The following is a 24,705-nucleotide window of genomic DNA, read 5'->3' on the forward strand; positions in this document are numbered from 1 at the left end:
GGCACATGCTGTTCCCCATTCATTAAATCATTAAAAAGCATCAGTCAGATAGTTTGTTGAAGTTAGCCATCAGTCTTCACAGCTCGATTGGCCGATGTCTGGGGTAATTTTGCATCCCCCTCTCTTTGTCATTTCCTTTCTTTATTCACTGTATCCAGCTCTGCTGCCCACATACCCACACACCAGATTTCGTAAATTTAAGGAGATACCTGACAGTAAACCCACCGTGAGGGGCTCGAGGGAAAGGTGTCAGAGCAGCGGGGGCTCCCTGCCTGCAGGGGTAGTGCCGGATCCTGCCTGTGCAATGCTAAAATTACGTCTTCCTCCGCCCGCCTCTCTGGTGCTGCCTTGGTTGCCATGACAACCTGTTGCGAGAGCTGGACAAGAAGGAGGGGTACGCGGACTTCCTGTGCTGATGTGGCTGCTCTGGGGTGGGCTACCACCTAGGAGCTTGGTGGAGCCAGTTGAGATTTCTGGGCGGGGGGATGTTGATTTCCCCCCGCGTATACCTGCACCTGTTTCTGAGACAGGTTTGGCAAGCTGGATGGTGTGTGAGAGCAGAATAGCCTACCCTGGGGAGTAGTGGTTAAGAGCCGGCCTAGAGAGGCACTGCGGGAGTCCTGTCTCGCTGCTGCTGTTTGCAGGTAAATCTGGGAGCCCTGATTCCTGATCTGAGAAATGGGTACAGTCAGGTCACTTGCCTCAGAGTTGCTGTGAGGGAGAAAGGAGTGAACTCACCGAAAGCACTTCAGTCAGAGGCTGTCGTGTCAGGTGTGCGCATGTGAGAACAGAGGCTGCCCAGGGGTCATTTGCTGTTGGCTGCTGTCCTGGACACACACGGTTCCTTTAAGAGATAGGGGAGCACATGCTCTGTGCCTGGCACCGCTCTTGGCCCTGGTGCTTGGTGGAGAACAAAGCAAGGGTGGTTCTGGTGCTGCTGGTGAGGCTGGGGGACATGCATTAGACAGAAAGACAGAAATACCTGTGTCATTTCAGGTGGTGGCAGGTGTGTGGAAGGGTTGTCTTCATGGTGCACGGGGCATGGAAAGCCAAGAGGTGTCCTTGGTGAAAAGGAGACAGGTGCGTGTGACAGCACCCTCTCTGTCACCACGGTCATCCCTGCTGTAGCATCCTGAGCATGTCCCATGCTGAGCTCTGTGTGAGGGGCCTTCAGAAAATCTGGTATTAATAGATAAGTTAGTGTCAGTACAAAACATCTGGACATCCTTGAGTAGTTTTGTTGTGATGTGCCTTTCCTCCCAAGCTTTGGGAAGAGCCCTCGTGTGTGGTTTATCTCATTTAGTCCCAGCGATCACAGCAGGAGCAGGTGCTCTTGTCCTAGCTTTGTTACAGTCTTGGAGTCCCAAGAACCCTGCACTGTGGCCTCCCCTCCTCAGCCTGGGTTTACGGATGAGAACGCTGCCCCTGGAGAGGGGCTGTGGTTTGTTCAGAGTCGTGCCCTGCAGGCTGAAATCAGTTCCAGGATCCTAAGCCAGTCCTTCGGCCTCTCAGTGCTCTGTACACAGTGGCCGCGCTGGAGGTGAAACCGTCCTGTGTCCTGAGAGCTTCTGGGTAACACTGTTCTGCCATGAACAGTTCTTTTGCATTGGTTTTACTTATTTATTCGACAGAGAGAGAGAGAGACGTGGGTCTTCCATCCTCTGGTTCACTCCCCCAATGCCTGCAACAGCCAGGCTGGGCCAGGTGGAAGTCAGGACCTGGGAACTCCATCTGGTTCTCCCACGTGGGTGGCAGGGACCCAATACTTGGGCCATCACATGCTGGTGCCCAGGGTGCACAGTAACCGTAAGCTGGACTCTGGAGCGTAGCACACTGATACGGGACACAGGCATCCCAGGTGGCATCCTGACTGCCACACAACGTGCCCCCACCCCTCCAGCCCCCATGACATGCCCCCATGAGAGTATTTCCTTCGTGGCTGGGCTGTTCCCGTGCAGGCCTCGCTGCTGTTTTCTCGGGCCGGAAATGGCTTTGCTTCCTCTTTGCTTTTTTTGCTCCATCCGCTTCTCTGTTGGTTCTGCTTGAGCATGCCATGGGAAGGCTGATTTGCCAGAAGGTCCACATGCCAGTGTCACCCATTCCCCGGCCTTTCCTTCTCACTGGCCAGCTAGATTGTGCTGGCCCCAGTGCGCTCCTTTTTGGGATTACTGACCAGGCTGCTGGATGTGGATGTGAGCAGTAATTGGACTTGGGGCCAGGCCAGCTCACAGATCCTGGTTCCTATAAAGGAGTAGAGTTGCTGGGGTCAGGTCTTTGCCTGTACCTTTCTCAAATTGAAGGGGTAGTATTCCTCCAATTTTTTCTCTGTTGGTTTGATATTTTATATATTATTGTCCTTGCGTGTGGGTGGTTTTCTTAAAGAAGTTAAATGCAGGGGCTGGCGCTGTGGTACAGCGGCATAAGCCACTGCCTGTGATGCTGGCAGCCCATATGAGCACTGGGTCAAGTCCTGGCTGCACCACTTTGATCCAGCTCCCTGCTGATGAGCCTGGAAGGCAGCAGAAGATGGCCCAAGAGTGCTTGGGCGCCTGCACTCACGTAGGAGACCTGAATGGAGTTCAGCTCGGCTCAGACCTGAGCATTGTGGCCAGTAGAGGAGTGAACCAGTAGATGGAAGATCTCTCTCCTTCTCTATGTCTCTTCCTTCTCTCTGTAACCCTGCTTTTCAAATAAAGAAATAAATAACTGATCTTAAAGAGATTTAGCCCTGTAGAAATGGATTCTTGCCAGTTACTCTGCTCGCTCACTCCGCAGGTCTTAGCTCCCATCTCCCCTCCCCGGAGAGGCCTTCCCTGCATATCCCCTCTGAAGAATCTCCGTGGTGTGGAGCACTGGTTGTAGTGATTCTGCTGCTTGCTTGTTCCCTGATGGTGTTTCTCTTTCATTCATTCATTCATTCATTGACAGGCAGAGTTAGAGAGAGAGAGAGAGAGAGAGAGATCTTCCTTTTTCCGTTGGTTCACCCCCCAAGTGGCTGCTATGGCTGGCATGCTGTGGCCGGCACGCTGTGCCGATCCGAAGCCAGGAGCCAGGTGCTTCTCCTGGTCTCCCATGGGGTGCAGGGCCCAAGCACCTGGGCCATCCTCCACTGCACTCCCAGGCCACAGCAGAGAGCTGGACTGGAAGAGGGGCAACCGGGACAGAACCGGCGCCCCAACCGGGACTAGAACCCGAGGTGCTGGCGCTGCAGGCGGAGGATTAGCCTAGGGAGCCGTGGTGCCGGCCGGTGTTTCTCTTTCTAGAACATTCTCACTTCAAGGAGAGGGACCGCTTCTGACTGGCGTTGTCAGTGCCTGGTGTGGAACCTAACAGAGTAGTTGCTCGCTATGAGTTTGTTAATGAATAAAGAGATCGAGCGGAGCTTCCTGTCTGGCTGGGAAGCTTTTTCTGCCTCTGGTCCTGAGAGTGCACACACGTGTTCCCCGCAGGCTCCATGTGAGTCAGAAGCAGCCCTGTTGCTGGTCATCTCGCTGTGGTGTAGCTGACCAGGGCCAGCCTCCTGCTGCGCCCTGGGCCACTGTCCCTGCTGGGACATGGAAGGGAGAGAGACTGCAGTGACCCTCTGCGTCCAGTGTGCTGGGGGTGTGCACTCGGGAGAGGCACTGCCCCGGCTCAGATCTCGGCCCTCTTCCCCTCTGGGGCTCTTGACAGATTCACTTCCTCGTCTGTAAGGTGGGGGATAGTAAGGCCGGCACAGCGGCTCACTAGGCTAATCCTCTGCCTTGCGGCGCCAGCACACCGGGTTCTAGTCCCGGTCGGGGTGCTGGATTCTGTCCCGGTTGCCCCTCTTCCAGGCCAGCTCTCTGCTGTGGCCAGGGAGTGCAGTAGAGGATGGCCCAAGTACTTGGGCCCTGCACCCCATGGGAGACCAGGAGAAGCACCTGGCTCCTGCCATCGGATCAGCGTGGTGCGCCAGCCGCAGCACACCGGCTGCGGCGGCCATTGGAGGGTGAACCAATGGCAAAAGGAAGACCTTTCTCTCTGTCTCTCTCTCTCACTGTCCACTCTGCCTGTCAAAAAAAAAAAAAAAAAGAAAGAAAGAAAGAAAAAAAAGTGGGGGATAGTGACAGGACCACAGAGAGCCGGTGACTCGGAGGAGGAACAGGGATTGATGCACACATCGCTGCGATTGTTTGCTTTTTGAAGGCACGGCTCATGCAGGCTAACAGAGGTTTCCCAGGGAGAGAGAAAAATTACCCAGGATCCCACTTTCTTAACTCGGGCATTTTCAGTCACATGCATCCCCTGTCATCTCTGCACAGGGAGATCCTGTGCCGCACGCACCAGGTCTCCGTCGTGCCTTCCTGTCTGTCTCGTGTCCCGAGTGGTTTTCCACAGGAGCAGTTGCGGCTGTGGCGTGTCGGACGCTGTCCTAGTTGCAGTCCTGTCGGCTTCTGCTCCGGCTTCTTCTCCGTGGGTGCAGTGAGCGGCCGAGGCAGATGGAATCTTTGTATCCAGATGCTCCTCAGCCTAGAGCCCGCGTGTGGGGCGGCCGTGTTGGGAGGTGTGGGTCTGTATGTCCAGGACTGCTTTGTGCATGCTAGGGATCAAGGCTGGGTTTATCCTACGCGGATCCACACGTCACCCATTTAAACTGGAAGTAGATCTGCCTTCCTGTATTAGCATGGGTTACCTCGCTCCTTTCTTTGGGGGTTAGAGACTAGAAATTTGGGCTTCAAAATGTAGTATCTTAGAAGTTGGACTTCCTGCTTTCCCCTGCTTAGCACTGGGCACGACCTGTGACAGGCAGGTGCTTGTTCCCGAGGGGCTGATTTCATGGGCGTCGTTTGAAGAGTGGGAGTGAGGTACGTGCCGCCGCCCTGTGCTCAGGGGAGCACAGCTGTGATGCTGAGCAGGAGCGTGCAGGCCTGGAGTGGCTTTTATTCAACATTTTCTTCTTCTTTTTCGGTCAGGAAGCCAAAAAGAAGTATGACAAAGAAACCGAAAAGTATTGTGGCGTCTTAGAAAAACACTTGAATTTGTCTTCCAAAAAGAAAGAATCGCAGCTTCAGGAGGTGAGACCTTGACGGGGACCCTGAGTAGTTTCTGTGTGGTGCAGGGGGATGGGCTGGCTGCTCTGGGCCCCAAGTTCTCGGCGGGGGGGGGGGGTTGGGAGAGACCTAGGAAAGCCGGCATTTGGTCCTGATCCCGCTCCCCCTGCCCGATGCCAGGATGACCTCTGCACCTCGCTGGAGACGGTGCTCCGACTGCCCCAGGTCCTCCCCTCCGCGGACACTTGCCGTGACGCTCTTCCCTTGCCGTCCTCTGCATGCCGTCTCGTGCCCATGGAGCTGCACAGAGCTCTGAGGGCCGGGATCGGGCTGCAGGCCCTGGGTTCTCAGGCCAGTTCTCCAGCATCGCTTGTTAGTTGTACCTGAACTGAGTGACAGGCACTGGAAGCCCAAGAACCCAGCGGCCGCTGCAGCCCGCACTTCCTGATGCACGTTCGGGACCCAAGAATGAGGCGTCCTCTCCGCTGCCCTGGAAGGCCCGGGCCTGAGTGTGTCTGCATTTTGCAGAGGTGGACACTGAGGCTGCCAGCAGCTGGTCAGTCCTGGGCTCTCGCCAGACGTCGTCAGCCCACATCCTCTATTTAGTGATTTTCTTCGTATATGTTAACAGATACAAATCAACTTTGGGGAAGCATTATTAAACACCTGGCACCCTGTTGCTGGCATCTACGCACTGATTATTCAGCACTGTTAATTGATTGCCAGCTTCCCAGCCAGTGCCTCGAGCCCTTCCCTCAGTCTGTGAAGGGAGACACTAGGGAGCAGGGTGGGATGACACTGCCACCTAGTGGATGGTTTTTTAATCAGCGTTCAATAGCTAAGGAGTTTTCTGCAGAGGGGTTATTGTTGGTTCCTTTGACGCGCATACTCATTGCATATTTCTGTGGGAGTTGTCTGGCTCAGGGAGTTTTGTGGGGAATGAAATGAAGGATCTGCTTTCATGGAACTTATGGGCATCCTTCAAAAAGGTGGAAAATGAAATTGAAAGGCAGGTTCATTTTTGTGCAAAAAACGTTGGGATCCATGCCCATGAGGGGTCTTCACTGTGTTCACGAAAACTGTGTCTGATGAGACAACAATGTGTGGATTTAAAAATTTTGCTGCGCCATAGGGCCAGTGCTGTGGCTCAGCAGGTTAATGCCCTGGACTGAAGCGCCGGCATCCCATATGGCCGCTGGTTCAAGACCTAGTTCCACTTCCGATCTGGCTCTCTGCTATGGCCTGAGAAAGCAGTAGAAGATGGCCCAAATTCGTGGGCCCCTGCACCCGCGAGGGAGACCCTAAAGAAGCTCTTGGCCCCTGGCTTCAGATTGACGCAGCTCCAGCCGTTGTGGCTATCTGGGGAGTAAACCAGTGAATGGAAGACATTGCTCTCTGTCTCTACCTCTCTCTGTAACTCTGTCTTTTAAATAAATAAAATAAATAATAAAAAAAAAGGAAGCGAGGCCTGAGGGCACCACCTCCCTTCTCTGGAGAGTGTCCGTGACCTGAGCCAGTCTCATCAGCTGGAACATGCTAGCCCCAGGCCTTGCTCCTGGATCAGCTCAGACCCATAATTGGCGTCAGCTCTTCCCTGCTCACAGGGCCTGCCTTCTGGTGCCTTCATGCCCTCCTCACTGCAAAAGGAGCTTCGCATGTATCCGGGACCACCCTTTAGCCCCCTGGCTGGGAGAAGGCATGAGGCACGGGGGAGGTCAGGGGGGTGCATGCATCCCACAGGGTAGGTTTTGGGTTTGCACAGGAGGCCACGGAAGGCTACACAAGCATACTGGCCATGGCTGGCAGGAGCCCAGTGGGGAAGGGTCTCAGCCCAGTCATTTAAGCCAGGGGTGTTGGGGGAAGGGGGCTTCTGAAATCATGTCTCTGATTCAGTCCTGTCAGTTCCTTCCCTACGTGGGCACTTTAGAAACTCCCTGTGACCAAGCCCTGCAGCTGGGTCCATGCAGCAGGCACTTTGCATACCAGCTGCTGCTGCTTCTTTTTAAAGATTTATTTATTTATTTGAGAGGTGGAATTACAGAGGCAGAGAGAGAGAGAGAGAGGTCTTCCATCTGCTGGTTCACTCCCCAAATGGCTGCAACAGCAGGAGCTTCTTCCAGGTCTGCCATGCGGGTGCAGAGGTCCAAGCACTTGGGCCATCCTCCACTGCGCCACAGTAGAGAGCTGGATTGGAAGTGGAGCAGCCGAGACTCAAACTGGTGCCCGTATGAGATGCTGGCACTGCAGGCGGTGGCTTCCCCTGCTCTGAAACCACTTCGGGCTCAGCATACTGGCTTCTGTGCACTGATGTGCAGGTTCCTTGCGGAGGAAGTTGGTTGCAGGAGAGCGTGTATGTACTCTTTGGGTCTGTTTGGTAGTATCTGGAACTTTGCCAGGACTTTATTTTCGTGATTTCTTGACCAATGTTTCTTTTCTTAGCCATGCTGTAAGCTCCATGAAGGAAGTTTCTTTCTGCTCATGATAGCTGAATATGAATGAGTGATTTGCTGAGTTCAGATGTCGGAGCAGTGCGTTGAATTTGTATAATGGAAGGGGTCTGCCTCTTTTCTTAGCAAGAATCTTTATTTGAGAAAAAGAGAGAGGGAGATAGATAGAGATGAGCTTCCATTCCCTGTTTCACCCACCAGATGACCTCAGTGACTGGGGCTGGGCCAGGCAAACCCAGGAAGCCAGGAATTCAATCTGTGTCTTCCACGAGGGTGGCAGGGACCCAGTCGCCTGAGCCGTCCCTGCTGTCTCCAAGGGTGTGCATTAGCAGGAAGCTGGAATCAAGAGTGCAGCAGGGACTCGAACCCAGGCACTGTGATAAGGAGTGCGGGTGTCCCAACTGGCAGCCTAACCACGAGGCCTGATGCCTGTGCTTGGGGGAATCTTAACAAAGGAACACTTGAAAGACAGCCTTCTTTGGGGGCTTTGCCCTGGGAAAGGGCGGTGTAGAATGGCCTTGGATGCCAGGGTTTCTAAGGAAGCAGCGCTTTGTTTCCTGCCAGCACGGTGTTTGTTTATATGAAAAGCTCCATTGACTGTGGTCTTTGGTCAGAGTGTGCTTTCAGTGTGATGAGGTGCTGTGAAGGAGTGAGCTGAGACAGCCTTGTCCAGAGCGCCCCGGTAGGAGCCACGCCTCATCTCAGCACAGCCTCCTGCTACCCCTTCTGTCTTCTTCCCCCTGGCTCGAGGTCCCAGACCCCTGGTGTCATTGGGCCCACTCTTGGTGGGGTCCTGGACGTGGAGATACACAGAGGAAGAGTAGAGGCAGAGGGAGCAGGGCACTCCTCTTAGGGGTCAGCTGACTGTTGGTCCTTGAAACTAAGAAAATACTCATGTCCACATGTCTTCTGGGGCTGGTGTTGTGGCACTTGCAACCAGGGCATTTTTGGAGTGCCATTTGGTAGTCCTGGCTTTTGTGCTTCCTATCGGGGTACCTGCTAATGTACCTGGGAGGCAGCAGAAGATGGCCCAAGTGTTTGGGCCCCTGCCACCCACGTGGAGACCAGGTTGGGGTTCCTGGCTCCTGACTGCCCTGGCCTGGCTGCCATCTGGGGACTGAGCCAGCAGAGAGCAGACCTCTTTCTCTGTCTGACTTTCTCTCCCTCTCTGTCACTCTGCCTTTCAAATGAATACATCCTCTTAGAAAATTGAGCTTCTATGAGGTTCCCTGCCCTGTTCTCACATCAGGAAGCATGGGTGAGGATGGCCACCGACGGGTTTTCTTTTTTGATTAAGAACGATCTGTCTGCCGTGGAGCCCAGGTCTGCTCCGGGGTGTGGGGCCACACGGGAACCTGGAGTGCCTGAAGGATGATCAAGGGTCTGGGGAGGAGATCCGGCGGGATGGACACCGGCTGTGCTGTGGACGAGCTTGTGTGACCTTGGTCAAGCCCCTCGGGGCCAGGGTGCTTCGTTTTCCTCCTGTGCGTTAGCCGTGAAGATGCTGTGCCGGTATGGGAGCTTAACGGGGAGTCGGCGATGAGCGTTCGTGAGGGTTTGGTGAAGCAGTGGACGTCCAGCTGCAGGCCTGGGGCCTGGGGCCCGGTCCGTGCTCGCTGACCGTGACTGTTACTTCCGTGCTGTGCTCTCTGTCTCGTTTTCGTGAGCCCTCACCAGAGCTGGTTGTCTGGCCTCTTTACGAATGCTGTCCTGGGAAAGTGACTTGACTTTTCTCTTCGATCCCGTCCCGTGTGTAGGCAGACAGCCAAGTGGACCTGGTCCGGCAGCATTTCTACGAGGTGTCGCTGGAGTACGTCTTCAAGGTGCAGGAAGTGCAGGAGCGCAAGATGTTTGAGTTCGTGGAGCCTGTGAGTACCTGTCCGGCGTGGACGCCCGCCCCGCACCCCTGCCTTCGCCTTGCATTCCCACTGCCCCGTGGACTACGCAGGGCTCCCAGTTGGGATGGAAAGGCTGAGAGCCCTGGTGCTCTGTCTTTTTCGGCCACCCCGGCCTCTCCCAGCAGCCTCTCCTCCACAGCCATAGCAGGGGCAGCAGAACAGTCGGCGGAGGAGGCCTCCTCTCGCTGCCCGCTGCCCCTGCTCCGTGGTCTGCTGTTTGCACTGGGAATGGGAGGCCGGCAGGGAGGAACCGGCAGCTCGCTGTCACGTGTGGTTACTCCTGGACTCTCCCACCCTTCCTTCCTCCCACAAATAACCCAGATGTCGTCGCTGCCCGAGGAAGCGGTGCTGTCCTCGCGATGCCCCGTGCGCAGAGCCCCTCCTCCGCTCAGGCAGGCGTTAGAAGGCGGTGGCTCACCGTGGGTTCCTTAGAACCAGAGCAGCAGAGGGGACCGTGATGCAACCCAGGCGTGGGCAGTGTCCAAGGGCGGGGCAGAGTCTGGCTTCAGCTCAGGCCTCAGGAGCCTGGTTGTGGTGTGGGGCAGACGTGGGACTGCTGCTCTGCCCTGTTTTTTTAGTAGGGAGTGCTGTGTTCCATTTCTGTTTTTTTTTTTTTTTTTTAAACTTGTTTTTATTTACTTGAAAGGCAGAGAAAGACAGAGAGATTGATTGATTCTGTCTGCTGGTTCACTCTCCTAATGGCCACAACAGCTGGAGCTGGGCCAGGCTGAAGCCAGAAGCCTGGAACTCCATCTGGAGTCTCCCATGTAGGTGGTAGGGGCCCAAGGACTTGGACCATCTTCCACTAGCTTCCCAGGTGCATTAACAAGAAGCTGGATCAGAAGTGGAGCAGGTGGGAATTGAATAGTGCTTTGATGTGAGGTGCCAGTGTCATAAGCTGAGGCTGGTCCCTGTATTTATTTCAGTTTTAATTTTTATATCTATGAGATGTTTCTTTGGCATATAGATTTGCTAGTAGTTTTGTCAGGACTCCCATTGGCTTTGGAATCTAATAGGGTCTTTTACTATGTAGGAATTATGATCTTAGAATTCCACTCCCAGCCAATTCCTTTAAAGCTTTTTTTTTTTTTTTTTTTTTTTGACAGGCAGAGTGGACAGTGTGAGAGAGAGACAGAGAGAAAGGTCTTCCTTTTCCGTTGGTTCACCCTCCAATGGCTGCCGTGGCCGGTGCGCTGCAGCCGGCGCACCGCGCTGATCCAATGGCAGGAGCCAGGTACTTATCCTGTTCTCCCATGGGGTGCAGGGCCCAAGCACTTGGGCCATCCTCCACTGCCTTCCCGGGCCACGGCAGAGAGCTGGCCTGGAAGAGGGGCAACCGGGACAGAATCCGGTGCCCCGACCGGGACTAGAACCCGGTGTGCCGGCGCCGCAAGGCGGAGGATTAGCCTAGTGAGCCGCGGCGCCGGCCAATTCCTTTAAAGCTTTAATCTACCTTTTGTGATCTGAATACAAGGGCTCTGCAAAGAGTTCATGGAAAAGCCGGCACTGTGGCTCAGTGGGTTAATCTTCTGTCTGCAGCGCAGGCATCCCATATGGGTGCTAGTTCTAGTCCCAGCTGCTCCTCTTTTGATCCAGCTCTCAAACATGGCCTGGGAAAGTAGTAGAAGATGACCCAAGTGCTCAGGCCCCTATACCCGTGTGGGAGACACAGAAGAAGCTCCTGGCTTTGAATCAGCTGAGCTGTAGCTGTTGCGGTCATTTAGGGATTGAACCAGCCAATGGAAGACCTTTCTCTCTGTCTTTCCCTCTCACTGTCTGTAACTCTGCCTCTCAAATAAATAAATAAAATCTTAAAAAAATGCTATACATACATTTCAAAATTATTTTTGGTACCAAAATATGCTCTTAGTGACTTGTTATACCAGTGTCTAAGCCTGGCTAGTTTGAGGCTCTTGGAAGGATTAGACCTTGGTTTCCAGAGAGCCTGTCAGATAATGGCATTCTGTAAAGAGTCAAGCAAGAACAAGCCGCAAATTGATAGGGAGGCTTGGGTGGAAGGATGGTGAAATCATTGATGCCTTATAAGACGTTTATGGGAATAATGCCCCAAAGAACTCTGTGGTTTTTAAGTGGATGCCTCATTTGAAGAAGGGATGAGACAATGCAGGAGATGAAGCCTGTGGGAACAAAGCATCCGCGTGAATTTCCAAGGGCAAATTAATCTCGTTCATGTGCGAATGGAAGAGCATCCGCACTTGACAGCAGAAACAGTAGCCAACACCATGGACGTCTCAGTTGGTTGGGCGTACATAATCATGACTGATAAATCAAAGTGGAAAACTTTCCTCTCGGTCGATGCCACAGCAGTAGAGCCCAGATCGGCCGTAGACGAGAGCAGAACTTGCAGTGGAAATGTTGAACAAGTGGGATGGAGAATCTGAAGCAGGACGTGGAAATCTCGATGATCCTGAAGACAAAGTGCAGTCGAGGCAGTGGCTGCCCAGCGGCCGCAGTGGCTCAGCCCCAGCAGAAGTGAGCTGGTCATGTGCAGAGGCCATGGCCACAGTGTTTTGGGACGCTCAGGGCGGCTGGCTGTTGACTCCCTGGAGGGCCCAAGAATGATAACATGTACCAAGAGAGTGTTTTGAGGGAATTAGCCAAGTCTTCAGCGGAAAAGCCCCGGGGGCAGCTTCCCAGAGTCCTGCACCAGTGCTCCCAGGCACTGCTCTCGGCACTCAAGGACAGTTCTGCGAGGGTTCTGCTGGGGAATTGTCAGGCATCCCGTACAGACCTGATTCATGTCCATCCGGCGTCGTTGTGTTTCCTTGTCTTCAAGGTGTGGGCCCTGAGGATTTCTTGGTGCCGTTCCTTCCTCTACTGTCCTCCAGCTTCCTTCTCTCCTCCCTTCCTGCCCTGGGCCTCTCCCCTCTCCGGTCTGGCCTGCACCACAGCACGTCTTCCGCGTCAGGCTGGGCGTACCTGTTTCTTGCCGCCCAGCTCTGCAGTGCTTGTGTTATGTCAAGGATGTGCATGGTCTTCACCGCCCAGAGTATCATCGGTGTCCCCCGTGAAGACCGAGTTGAGGGAGCTTGGTGGCTTAGCTGGCTCGGCTGCCCTACTGTCTGCTGCGTCAGTGAGTGATGCCTGGTAGCTGTGTGTACCAGGCCTGCTGTAAGGAGTACCACAGACTGGGTGGGAATCTTGTCTCCCAGCTGGAGAGGCCAGAGTGTGAGGCTGTGGTGTAGGCAGGGGCACGCTCCCTCTGACACCTGGAAGGAGAGGCTCTGTCCTCTCCCCAGCTTCTGGCCCTTTGCTGGCCATTGGTGGTGTTCCTTGGTTGATGTAAAGGTTTAGAAAGTTCACCAGAAAATGGAAGTAAAAGATGAGTTGCTTTGGGTGCAGAGTCTTTGTAAGATATATGCTTAATTTCTTTTGTTTTGTAATACTCATGTTCCATGAACTTTCTGAAGACCCCTGTGCAAATAGATTTCAGATTTTTAAACTGACATTTTGATTTCATCTTCCATAAGCTTTGAGGGGTCCCCTTGGGTGCATCGTGCCCGTCCTCCGTCTTCACATGGACAGCTTCCCTCTGTTTGTGTGTTTCTGTGTCCAGGCTAATGAGGACACAGCCATGTTGTGCTCCTGAAAGCATTAGGACCCACTCTACTTACCTTATTTTATAACTTGATTGCCTCCGTAAAGACCCCATTTGCCAATAAATTCTCATTCTCAGATGTTGGGGGTTTGAGCTTACATGTGTGTTTGAGGGAACACGATTTAATACGTGATGGTTGTTCTGGTCTAGTGGGCAGCCAGAACTAATGGCAACAGTGGCACCTTTGTTTTAAATAAAGTAAGTGGTGTCCACGGTCAGCGAGGAAGGAGGAGTCCGTGTGCATGCAGCCCCACTCTGAGGACCAGCGGGATAGGTGGGAGGTCGAGGCAGGCAGGGAGGCCCGCTTAGCCAGCCTGGGATTTTGTGGTTGCCTGGTGGAGGCGCTGAGCTCTCTGAGCTGACGGCCAGGTGGGCTGCGGCAGAAGCCTTTCCTCCCAGCAGCCGAATCCTCCGTCCGTGGAGTCTAAGGCCTGGACTCTGATTTCCCGCAGGTGATGCAGGTGCCAAGGTTCAGAGGGTCTGGGGGAGGGCAGGGAGGCGGAAGTGGGCCGCAGTACCAGTAAGGCATCATTTCCCCTGTGGACGGTCAAGGCAGGAGACCAAAGAACGTGAATACAGAAATTAATGTCAGCAACTCAGCTGTCTTGCTTGTGGAACCCTTGGATGTCTGCCCAAGTGGCGTCTTCTCAGTGGGCTGGTTGAGAGCACTGAATGAGCCCGAGAGAGACAGGCCCTGTTTGGACAGATCAGAGTTCATGGGAGGAATGGCCTTAGAATTGAGCTCCTTGTCCTCTGCGTTATCCTCATGCAGGGGTGGGCTAGGGCCTCAGACAGTGATGGGGCCCAGCAGGGAGGGCAGAGATAACAAGAGGAAATGAGGGTCCTTACTGAGAGTACCGGACTGCCTTGAGCAGGAAGAGCCCCTTTGCTCTGTCCCTGAGGCACCCAGGCCAGAGTTTCATGTAGATAATGCACGGAGGCTTTGGTCCTCTTCGCAGAAGAGAGTTCCTGGCAGCGGTAGTCTGTGGTTCTCACTCACTCGCTGATTTGTGTTAGGGATCTGTGTATGGTTCCACTAGATGCCTTGACAACCACAACGCCCCTGATGCCTGCTTCCCCACCTCCCATGAGAATCCAAGGGGACAGAAGTGTCTGGGACAGTGGCAGAGGGATGTCACGGCACCATATTGTTTATCTGATTTCTCAGTGCACAACTCTCTATTTATTTAAAGATGTATTTATTTGAAAGGCACAGTCCTATATATAGAGAGATCTTCCATCTGCTTGTTCAGTCCCCAAATGACCACAATGGCCTAGGCTCAGCCAGGTCAAAGCTGGGAGCCTGGAATGCTGTCCAGGTCTCCCATGTGGGTGGCAGGGGTCCAAGTACTTGGGCCATCATCTGCTTTCCCAGGTGCATCAGCAGGGAGCTGGATTGGAAGTAGAGCAGCCTGGCAGCTATACCTGCTGTGTCACAACACCAGTCCCCAGAGCTCTTTGATAAACTGGGCTGGTTATGTGACTTAGCCTGAAGACAGGTCACCACTCTGAGCTTAGAGTGCCACCTGCCATGGTGCCTACCATCGCTGCTGTAAGCCAGGTGAGAGCGTGGGGGTGGGTGTGTGGGATGAGATCCACATCCTTTTTCAGTGAATATTGGGGCTGCTAATCAGAACAGAAGAGGCAGGGTCTGGCGCTGTGGTGTAGTGGGTTAAACTAATGCCTGGGACACTGGTTCATGTCCCGGCTGTTCCAGTTCTGATCCAGCTCCTTGCCAAAGGCCTAGGAAAAGCAGCAGAAGATGGCCCAAGTGCTTGTGTCCCTACCACCCACATGGGAGATCCAGAAGAAGCTCCTGACTCCTGGCTTTGGCCTGGCTGAGTCCTGGCCATTGGTGGTCATGTGGGGAGTGAACCTGCAGATGGCAGATGGAAGGCCTCTCTGTTTCTCTCCCCATCTCTCTGTAGCTCTTAAAATAAATAAATACATCTTTTTTTTTTCTTTTTTTTCTTATTTATTTGAAAGGCAGAGTTAGGGGCATGGACACAGGCAGCTGGAGGGGCCAGGAGAGCATAGCAGGGGCGGGGTTGGGTGCAGCTCGGGACGATGTTGTGGGGACGTTGTTGAGTTTGGAGAAGTGAAGGCTGGCGGGGGTTCCCGGTGGGGACATGGATAGTTTTTCAGTATTCAAGGATTGGGGTAGACGGATGTTTCACTGTTCACCAAGGACAACACTAAATAGCGAGTGAGCTCACTCAGTAGCCCGGGAATGCAGGGAAGCCCGTGTACCTGAAGGGGGGGGCAGCATGGGAATAATTAACTAAAGGAGGTCCCGTGTTGGCTTCTGGATAATTTGGGGAAAGCACAGAAACACACGTCGGCTGGAGTCTGATCTGGGTGAATTTCTGTGCCTGCCTCTGCCAGGTAGACTGCGCACTCAGAACACGGTGGCTTCCTTCTCGCCCGTGCTCTGCAGTGGGATCACTGTCTATTATAAATGTCAGGGCAGGGGGCCGGTGTTGTGGTATAGCAGGTAAAGATGCCAGCATCCCATATGGGCGCCGGCTTGGGACCCGGCTGCTCCACGTCTGATCCAGCTCTCTGCTGTGGCCTGGGGAAGCAGTGGAAGACGGCCCACATCCTTGGGCCCTGCACCTGCGTGGGAAACCCAGAGGAAGCTCCTGGTTCCTGCTTGGATCAGCTGAGCTCTGGCTGATGTGGCCATCATGGGAGTGACCCAGTGGATGGAAGACCCCTCTCTGCCTCTCCTTCTCACTATGTGTAACTCTGACTTTCAAATAAATAGATAAATCTTTAAAGAATAAATAAATAAATAAATAATGGCAGAGTGGAAGCCGAGCCAGAGCTCTGGTCTTTGGTTTCTGAAGAACTGATGTTCTGAGCAAGTGTTAAGGCTCACAGGGCGGCAACAGCGATGCTGCCACCCAGGAGACCTGGTTTGGAATCCTGGCTGCCGCTCACGGGGTGTTTCGGGGCAAGGTACTCATTAACCTCCCTGAACCTGCTTCCTCGCTGGTGAAGTGGGGGCTGCAGTGGTCCTTGGGTCGTTGGCTGTCTGAGTGTGCTGTGGAGCCGAGGAGTGCACAGTGCCTGGCGCACAAGGGGTGTGCAGCACTTGCTCATCCGTTCTTGCTGCTGTGTTCTCGGCTTTCACAACAGCGTCGGGAACTCAGATACACCCACACAGTGTCCCCTTTCAGCCTGCCCGTCTCACTGCACCTTCCTTGTTCCAGCTGCTGGCCTTCCTGCAGGGCCTCTTCACTTTCTATCACCACGGTTACGAGCTGGCCAAGGATTTTGGCGACTTCAAGACACAGCTGACCATCAGCATACAGAATGTGAGTGGGCAGAGGGATGGGCTTCCTTTCTCTGGGTAAGGAAAGGGAAAAACAAGCGTGGGTCTGGTTGCCAGGGAGCCCACCCACGTGGCCTGGAATGCAGAGGGCCGGGTGGGTCTTGCCCGGGTCTGGAGAGCAGCAGGGGGCAGGTGTTCTGAGGGTGGCCCTGGTCAGACGCCTGCTCTTTATTATTTCAAAGCCCTATTTCTGTTCTGTATGTTCTCGGAAGTGCTGCTGCCCATTAGGCTGGAGATCTGTCGCATCACAGTCAGGATTTCCTTTGGAAGTGGAAATCCCGCCCAGTCCAGCCCAGCCTCCCTCTGTGCACTTGTCTGCCTGACATTTTGGAGTGTGTGCTCAGGGGATGGGGGTGGGGGCCCCGTGCTGGCCTCCTGCTTAAAGGATGTGCTCTTAATCCATCTCCTAGGAAGGCTCACCGGAAATCCCAGTCAGTGCCCTCTGCTCCCAGTCTCCTCCCCCCAGTTATGACACAGGGTCTCTGTGCAGAGAATCCCGCGTGGGGCTTTTAAGAGCAGTTCCCTGGGCTCCAGTGTTCACCTTCACTGCATGCTGAACCCTGTTAGTCTTCCTCTTGTCTTTGCTTCAGGGTGACTGTGTAGGAAACAAGCCCGGGTATGTCTGTGTGCTGGTGTGGCATAGTTGTTAGGAGCCAGGAGCTGCCCTGTCCCCTGTGTCATCAGAGCAGGGAGTCGCAGAGTGTCGGGGAGGTTTCACAAAGCAGGGCTTCCCTCAGGCTGGGTTCCTCCCGGGGCCGACTCTGCAACAGAGATGTTGGTGCAGCAGTTTTACTGGGGGCAGTGGCACAGAAACAGCTGGGCCAGGGTGGGGGTAGCAGGATGGCGAGACCTCATCAGTGCCCCCTGGGCCCTGGAGCTAGGGTGGGTCTTCATGGTGGGTCTGAATAGAAGCCAGGGGGCCTGGCTTGTGGCCCCTTCCCCTTTTGCCTCTAGCCTTCACCCGTTACAGGTACTGGTGGGGGTAGTGAGTGGCCTTGAGTGCAGGAGTTTCATGCAGGTCTGAAGGCATGAAGATCCCTGGCCCTTCTGAAACAGAATCACTTTGGATGCTTATTCAAAGCTCACATTTCAGGGTCTAAGAAACTAAATTGGTATCTGGGCGTGAGGCCTGGGCATTTGCATTTTCTGTAAGTTGCCTAGATGGCTTTGATGATTGCTAGAGTTTGAGAGTCATTCTGGCATAGGACTTGGACACCAAAATACAAAACTCAGGAATGAATGTTTGCCCCTTCCCTAGAAGGCTGAACGTGCATTCTCTCTCAGGTTGAGTATCTGAATGGCTGGTCGGAAGTTTCGTTGCTTGATTGCAATAAGATCCCTTTCACTCATTCCAGACAAGAAATCGCTTTGAAGGCACCAGGTCAGAAGTGGAGTCCCTGATGAGGAAGATGAAGGAGAATCCCCTTGAACACAAGACCATCAGCCCGTACACCATGGAAGGGTACCTCTACGTGCAGGAGAAACGTAAGTGCTTGCACTGGACCACTTGGCGTGCGCTCGGCCCCTTGCCCGCAAGGCGGAGGGCACGTCCAGCAGCGCCCGGTCTGGGTCTGAAGGGCGGTCAGTGATCTTGTGGTTCAGTTTTTACAGGGAAAGGTGGTGTCCACTGATTCATCTCCCTCAAGTGACGTATTCGGAGTCCGCTTGGGAAGTGGGATTCCCTGAAACGCTTCTCTCCCTGGCATCGCTGGGCTCTCGACGATCCTCTGTCCTTTGCGTAGTCTTACATCCCACATCCTGAGCCGCGCAGCCTTGAAGAGGTCCAGCCTGCTGCGCGGCGCCGTCCATCAGGGTCCTCATCTCCAGCAGCATTACCCAGTGCTGATTCTTTTTTTTTTTTTTTTTTTTTTTGACAGGCAGAGTGGACAGTGAGAGAGAGAGAGAGAGAGAGACAGAGAGAAAGGTCTTCCTTTTGCTGTTGGTTCACCCTCCAATGGCCGCCGAGGCCAGTGCACTGCGGCCGGCGCACTGCGCTGATCCGATGGCAGGAGCCAGGTACTTATCCTGGTCTCCCATGGGGTGCAGGGCCCAAGCACTTGGGCCATCCTCTTCTGCACTCCCTGGCCACAGCAGAGAGCTGGCCTGGAACAGGGGCAACCGGGACAGAATCCGGCGCCCCGACCAGTACTAGAACCTGGTGTGCCAGCGCCGCTAGGCAGAGGATTAGCCTATTGAGCCGTGGCGCCGGCTCGCTGATTCTCTTCTTGACAGCTGTTGCAGCGAGGCCCCAGTGGTTAGGACGTGGGCCCTTACCCTCTTCTCGTCTCCCTTCTTCCCAGTCCCTGACATTTAAGGTAGAAGCAACAGCTTAGAATGAGCCTTTGCCCTCCTGAGAATGAGGTCAGGGGAAGAGATGCCAGGTGCTGCGAATGTGGGGCTTTTAGTGCCTCCACGCATCTGTGCCTCCGGCCTGGAGAGGGCTTTGTGACGGGGCTGTGCTCTTCCGGGGAGCGCTCTCAGATTTATTGTAGGCATGCAATGTAGGAATGAAAGAAAGTAAATTTTTTTTAATGAGTAATTCTTTTTCTAGTCTCCTCCCCTGCTTTCTTAGGAGAGCTCAATGCTCCTCCCAGATGTGTGGCAGCTTTTCGTTTTTGGATGTCCCCTTGATGTAGAGTTGGGCAGTGTCTTCGCTCATGGAATAGAATAGAAATACATGATTTTACTGATGATTCTGTGTGTTGATTACCCATGAATTTGCTTGGCCTTCAAATTGTTCGCTTGTGACAATGAGGGCAGTAGTGGGGTTGGAGGTGTGAGCTGTGACCAAGGTTTTAAGTCCCTGACCCTTACAGGAAAGAGCTTGTGGATCTTTGGAAGAAATGGAAGCAACTTTAGTTGCAGGTGTCATGTAGGCCTGCACAGAAGGTGACCCCAGTTTTGCCTACTGAAGTCCTACCCAAAGATGGTTTTAGGTCTATTTACATTTTCAAGATTGCAGACATTTAGCTCAGTGCTCATTTATAATGCCTCATGAATTAACAGCATTCACTTACATATAGGAAAGCAATGTTGCTTTTTTGTATTGTCACATTCCGTTCAGCGATTTTCTTCAACCCTTCATGTGTTCTTCCAAGTTGATGTGTTTATCACCATTAGAGCCTCCTTTTGGTTTTCTAACAAAATAATCCAGGGGGGACAAGTGTCGTGGGAGTGTAGCTTTTTTTTTTTTTTTTCAAAATTTTTGTGTCATTTTTCATAATTTATTTGGAAATAATGTCAAAAATAATTTCAAAGAAAAGTTGGAAAAATTATGTAGGTCACACTGTAATATTACTAGATGTAACTAGTTTTTAACATGTCAACACAGTTACACCATTCTTCCTGTGTTGGGTGCACATCTGCCCCGCCCCCACCCATATGCGTGCATGTGTGTGCACACACACTCACTCACTCCCTGAACCTTTGGAGAACAGGTTGCATATGCCATGTTCCTTTAGTGCAAATTTTCTAAGAATGTGGCTATTCTTTCATGTAACTGCATCCAGGGAATTGATAACTGATACACTTATTTTTTTTTTAATTTATTTCATTATTCGAAAGACAGAGAAAGATCTTCCATCTGCTGGTTCACTCCCCAAATGGCCGCAGTGGCCAGGGATGGGCCAGGCCAAAACCAGGAACCTGGAGCTTCATCCAGGTCTCCCATTGGGTGCAGGTGCCCAGGCGCTTGGGTCATCTTCCGCTGTTTTCCCAGGTGCATTAGCAGGGAGCTGGATTGGGAGTAGAGCAGCTGGGTCTCAAAACGGTACCCAGGTGGGATGCCAGTGTTGCAGGTGGCCACTTTCTGTTGCAGCACAACACCAGGCCTACTGATACACTATTTAATCTTAATTCCAATCTGTATTCCTGGTGAGCCCAAGGCAACTTCAGCTGGCTGACAAGGACACAGCCGAAGGTCTGTCTCAGCAAGGTGTGAGAAGTTCAGCTGTGGTCCTCTTGGTGGTTTTAGGTTTCTTGGGAACTACACTCTGCTTAAGAAAGCCGGGGCTTCCTGCAGGTCCCGCTAATGATTGCTGTATTCTTATTTTTTAGGGAAGAACGCTTAGTCTCATAATCCCCAAAATGTCCATTGCTTTGTAGAATTTTAATCAAGCAGATGTTAGTGTAGGAGAAAGGGTTAATGCTTTACGCAAGGTTGAGCTGTTTGTGGGAAAGAATTAAAAGGCAACAGGCTCCCTGGTAAATACTTCCCACTAAAATAAAGATAAATGTTATTAAAGCTTTAATTCAATATGCACTACAAATACAACAATGGTTAGGATATCAAAACTGTGGAATAGATCTAAGTGAAATAAGTACGATAAAGAAGTTAGAGTTACAGAAACAACTGCAAAAGCGGGGATACATTTAAAAAAGGGCCTGCTTTGAACTTGGGGCTTCTAGTAAAGATTAGATTAGGAAGATAATATTCTAGCTTGTATAGCCAATTTCTGCGTAGCTCGACAGCACTCCAGGTCTTGGCTTGTGTGGGCAGCCTGTTATCTTGCACCTGTCTGTGATAGTAACCCATGTTTTGAATATGCCCATGAAAATCAAAGATATTGTAACTAGATGAAAGTGGACCACAGACTTGTTATTGTAAGTAGAAAGAATCATTATGTGACTTAGAATATAAAAATAAAGTCTGGTGCTCCAGAGCCAGGGCCATGCCGTCAGCCTTGCTGTGAGTGTCTCTCATTTCTTCGAGCACCGACCCCTCTCACACCTTGGGAGCCCTGGACTGGCTGGAGCTGGTCGCTGGCATATTCCAGTGTTGCCCATAACACTGCTGTGGAGCACTGTGCTTTCCTGCAGGACAGCATCTCATATGCATATTGACGTTCGTTGCCATGACTTCCGTCTCCTTTACTGTGCATTGGTTCCTTTGCCTTTCGCTGCCTTTGAGGACGTTGATGTGTTGGAAGGACGCAGGCCAGTCCCTTTAAGGAGTCTTCCTCAGCGTGTGCTCATGATTAGATTGAGGTTATGCCTCCCTGGTGCAGTCCCACCTAGGCAACACTGTGTGTGTCTCTGGGACGGTGGTCTGATGCGTGTGCTGTCCATCTGCTCCTCGGTGGTGATGTGAATTTCTCAATGGTACAGTCGCTGTTTCGCCCTTACAACTAAACAGCCATCTGTAGGTTGCTACCCTAAGATCCTCTGACCATGTTTTTCCCCCTTAGATTTAGTGTCCATTGATAGTCTATGCCTGAACTGGTCATTTCTGTGATGGCTGCAAGGAGGAAATTTTCTAGTTCCGTTATTTATTTCTGTTACTATAGAGAAATGCCATCCTTTCTCTTCTTCCTTCCAGTTTCTCTTCCTGTCACCCTGTCCCCCTGTCCATCCATCCATCCATCCATTTTTCCGTCGTCAGTAGGGACTTGTGCATTCCTGTTTTATTGACTTATCTATAATCTGCTAATGCCCTTTGTTTAGCTTGATGCTCAGTTTGTCCATGCTTATGCATTTTTGCAATCTTTGTGTTGTGCTGTCATTAGAATTTTTTCCACCAGCAAGGAGAATACATTCAGATGATTTTTTTTAAAGATTTTATTTTATTTGAGAGGTAGAATTACAGACAGAGAGAGGGAGAGACAGAGAGAAAGGTCTTTCATCCTGTGGTTCACTCCCCAAATGACCACAGTGCCCAGAGCTGGGTCGATCTGAAGCTGGGAGACAGGAGCTTCTTTTGGGTCTCTCATGTGAGTACAGAGACCCAAGCAGTTGAGCCATCTTCCAATGCTTTCCCAGGCCATAAGCAAAGAGCTGGATTAGAAGATGGGCAGAAGGGACACGAGTGGGCGCCCATGTGGGCTGCCTGCCCCCTGTCTCAGCTCTGGGCTTCGGGTGATTGTTGATTTCATTTGTCCTTGATGCCCCCATGGGAGCACTTGCTGCATTGCCCACGTTTACTAAGAGACATCCAGCATCTGTGATTGGCAGTTATACCATTAATAGTTATTACATCCTTGCTAATGCTCTTCATAATTTTTTTTTTCAAATTTAACAGTATCTGCTATATGATCGCTGTAAGCTTCCAGAACTAGTATTGGCTGAGGTCCTTTTGGCCTGAAGTGCCTTCTCTTCCTAATGTTCCTTTGTTAAAAGAATTGGCCCCACACTGAGTAAAAGCAGAGGTATGCTAAGAACTTGATTTCATGGCGTTTTCCTCCTTCCCGAGGGATAATTTCGAAGGACAGCCTGCTTAGATTGCACGCGGGCACTCCTAGTCACTTCCTGTCTGCATCTGTGGCGTCTCTGAGGTCTCCTTGGCTGCCTTTCAGATCTTCTTGAGCTCAGTCAAGCAGACATGTGGGCTTGGGAAGTAGGTCAGCGCCTCCGAGGTCTGTGCGCTGAGTGGGGGAGTGTGATGTCATCACACAGATGGGAGCGGTGACGGCAGTTGGAGGAGGCTTCCTCCCTTCATCCCTCAGTCCTCCTCCTGTCAGGGAACAGCACGGAAATAGCACGTGGAGACTGATGAGGGGAATGTGAATTAATTTCCCCAGGGAACCTCTTCCTCCCTTGTATTGTAAGACCGGCTTACAATGGTGCAGGAGTGGGAAACAGTCTCTGGTCCCTGGGGGAAAGCCTTGGGTTGGTTCCCTTTGCAGCCTGTGGGATGGGATTTCCGTCTGTGTGGTTCTAGCTTGGGTGGAGAGTATGTTGCCCCTAAGGCGATCGGAGGGCAGGTGAGTGCTGCTGTGTGATGCTTCAGTTAACAAGGTGCAGCACGCCGCGGGCACGCACAGGTGATTCACGGGGAACGTTTCCTTGCAGGTCACTTTGGAACTTCCTGGGTGAAGCACTACTGTACATATCAGCGGGATTCCAAGCAGATCAGCATGGTGCCGTTTGACCAGAAGTCAGGAGGAAAGGGGGTGAGTTCGTGTTTTAATTTCATGCTTGATTTGCTTGGCTAATCTATGTGAACAGTGATTATAATAGGCTTGTAAAGTCACAATGCCAGTCTTTCACTGTTATTGCCAATTTTTATACAGTAGCTCCAGGAGGCAATGTGCCTTGAAGAATAATGAACATAAGAGAATTATTAGTACTGAGTTATATTAGGAGCTATAGTTGGGAAATTTTCATATATTCCACACAGGTACACTGTCAAGTGTGTGCAGTATTTTCACACGCTACCATGTCATTCTGTGAAACTGGTTCATGCCACTCATACTCCATATCCACAGGACTGCCAGCTGACCGTTCTTTGTAATTTTTTAAATATTTATTTATTTGAAAGACATAGTTACAGAGAGGGAGAAACACAGGAGAGAGAGAGAGAAAGAGAGAGAGAAAGAAAGAAATAAATCTTAAGTCTGCTGGTTCACTTCCCAAATGACTGCAACTGCTGGCCTGGGCCTGGGCCAGGCTGAAGCCAGGAGCCTGGAACTCCATGTGGATCCCCCATGTGGGTGGCGGGCCGTCGTCCACTGCTTTCCCAGGGGCACTAGCAGGGAGCTGAGTGGCAGTGGAGCTGGTGCTCAGAGAGGATGCTAGCGTTGCAGGTGGCTGCTTAACCTGCCACACCACAGTGCAGGCCCCCAGCTGATGCTTCGATTGTTCTTACCTGTTGGCTTCGCAACAAGTTAGTCCCAAACGTAGCAGTGTTTAAAACCTCGCCATTTCCGTATGTCTTGCGGTTTTGGTGGGTCAGGAATTCAGGGGGCTTGCAGTTTCTCGTGAGGTCTCATCATCTGGTGCTAGAGCTGTGATGAAGAGGGTCTGACGCAGTGTGAAGCTGGCCAGATACAGCTCCTCCCCTCTCCTGCTCTCCTTGTCTGCCTCTTCCCGCTGTCCCGGGGTAACCTCAGGGCCTGTCTGTCGGGTCTCTGCATGGCCTCCTTCGGGCTTCCTGACAGCTTTGTGGCTTCAGGGCAGCTGCAGGTTTTCAGGAGTGCATGTTCTAGCAGCTGACGCAGACACTGCATTGCCTTTTAATGACCTGACCTTAGAAGCCATTAGCCTTTGTCAGTTAAAAACAAGGAAGTCATTAGCCTTATTTTTGCCCTGTTGGTTGAAATGAACCCCCAAAGTCCCCTGACCCCCAAGTTTCAATGGGAGTTTCACTTTCCCTTTAGAGATTTTAGTGTTTTTAGTAGAAAATATTTACATTGTGCTCAGAATCATTTCTGTGGTTCTGTCTTTAGCATAAATGATTTGGCAGTGGTGTCTCACTGTGGTCCTCTGTAAGCGTTCCATGCCTGCTCTTCTCTGTGGTGCAGGTCTGTGCACCTGTCAGGTTTGCCTGTGCGTGGCGACGGCGTGGAGAAGCAAAGAGCTTCTTGGCTTTGGCATTGCACCCCCGTGCTGTGCTGGGCCCCTGCTCTCTTCCGCTCCCAGTTTTCCTTCCGGCTTTCCTGTCCTTGAGCCGTGGTAG

The 24,705-nt window shown here is 52.3% G+C and overlaps 1 protein-coding gene across 4 annotated transcripts in view; it reads left to right on the forward strand.

The window, feature by feature from the left end:
• Positions 1 to 24,705, forward strand: part of ARHGAP26 (Rho GTPase activating protein 26) — a 457,022-nt gene that overhangs the window by 124,612 nt on the left and 307,705 nt on the right. For all 4 annotated transcript variants that reach the window (XM_051844367.2, XM_051844368.2, XM_051844369.2 and 1 more), the window contains exons 5-9: positions 4,935 to 5,036; positions 9,217 to 9,327; positions 16,192 to 16,296; positions 17,669 to 17,798; positions 23,100 to 23,200. In XM_051844367.2, coding sequence (XP_051700327.2) covers positions 4,935 to 5,036; positions 9,217 to 9,327; positions 16,192 to 16,296; positions 17,669 to 17,798; positions 23,100 to 23,200 — 549 coding nt within the window. The remainder of the gene's footprint in view (positions 1 to 4,934; positions 5,037 to 9,216; positions 9,328 to 16,191; positions 16,297 to 17,668; positions 17,799 to 23,099; positions 23,201 to 24,705) is intronic.

This window comes from Oryctolagus cuniculus, chromosome 6 (assembly GCF_964237555.1).
Source record: "Oryctolagus cuniculus chromosome 6, mOryCun1.1, whole genome shotgun sequence".
NCBI lineage: Eukaryota > Metazoa > Chordata > Mammalia > Lagomorpha > Leporidae > Oryctolagus > Oryctolagus cuniculus.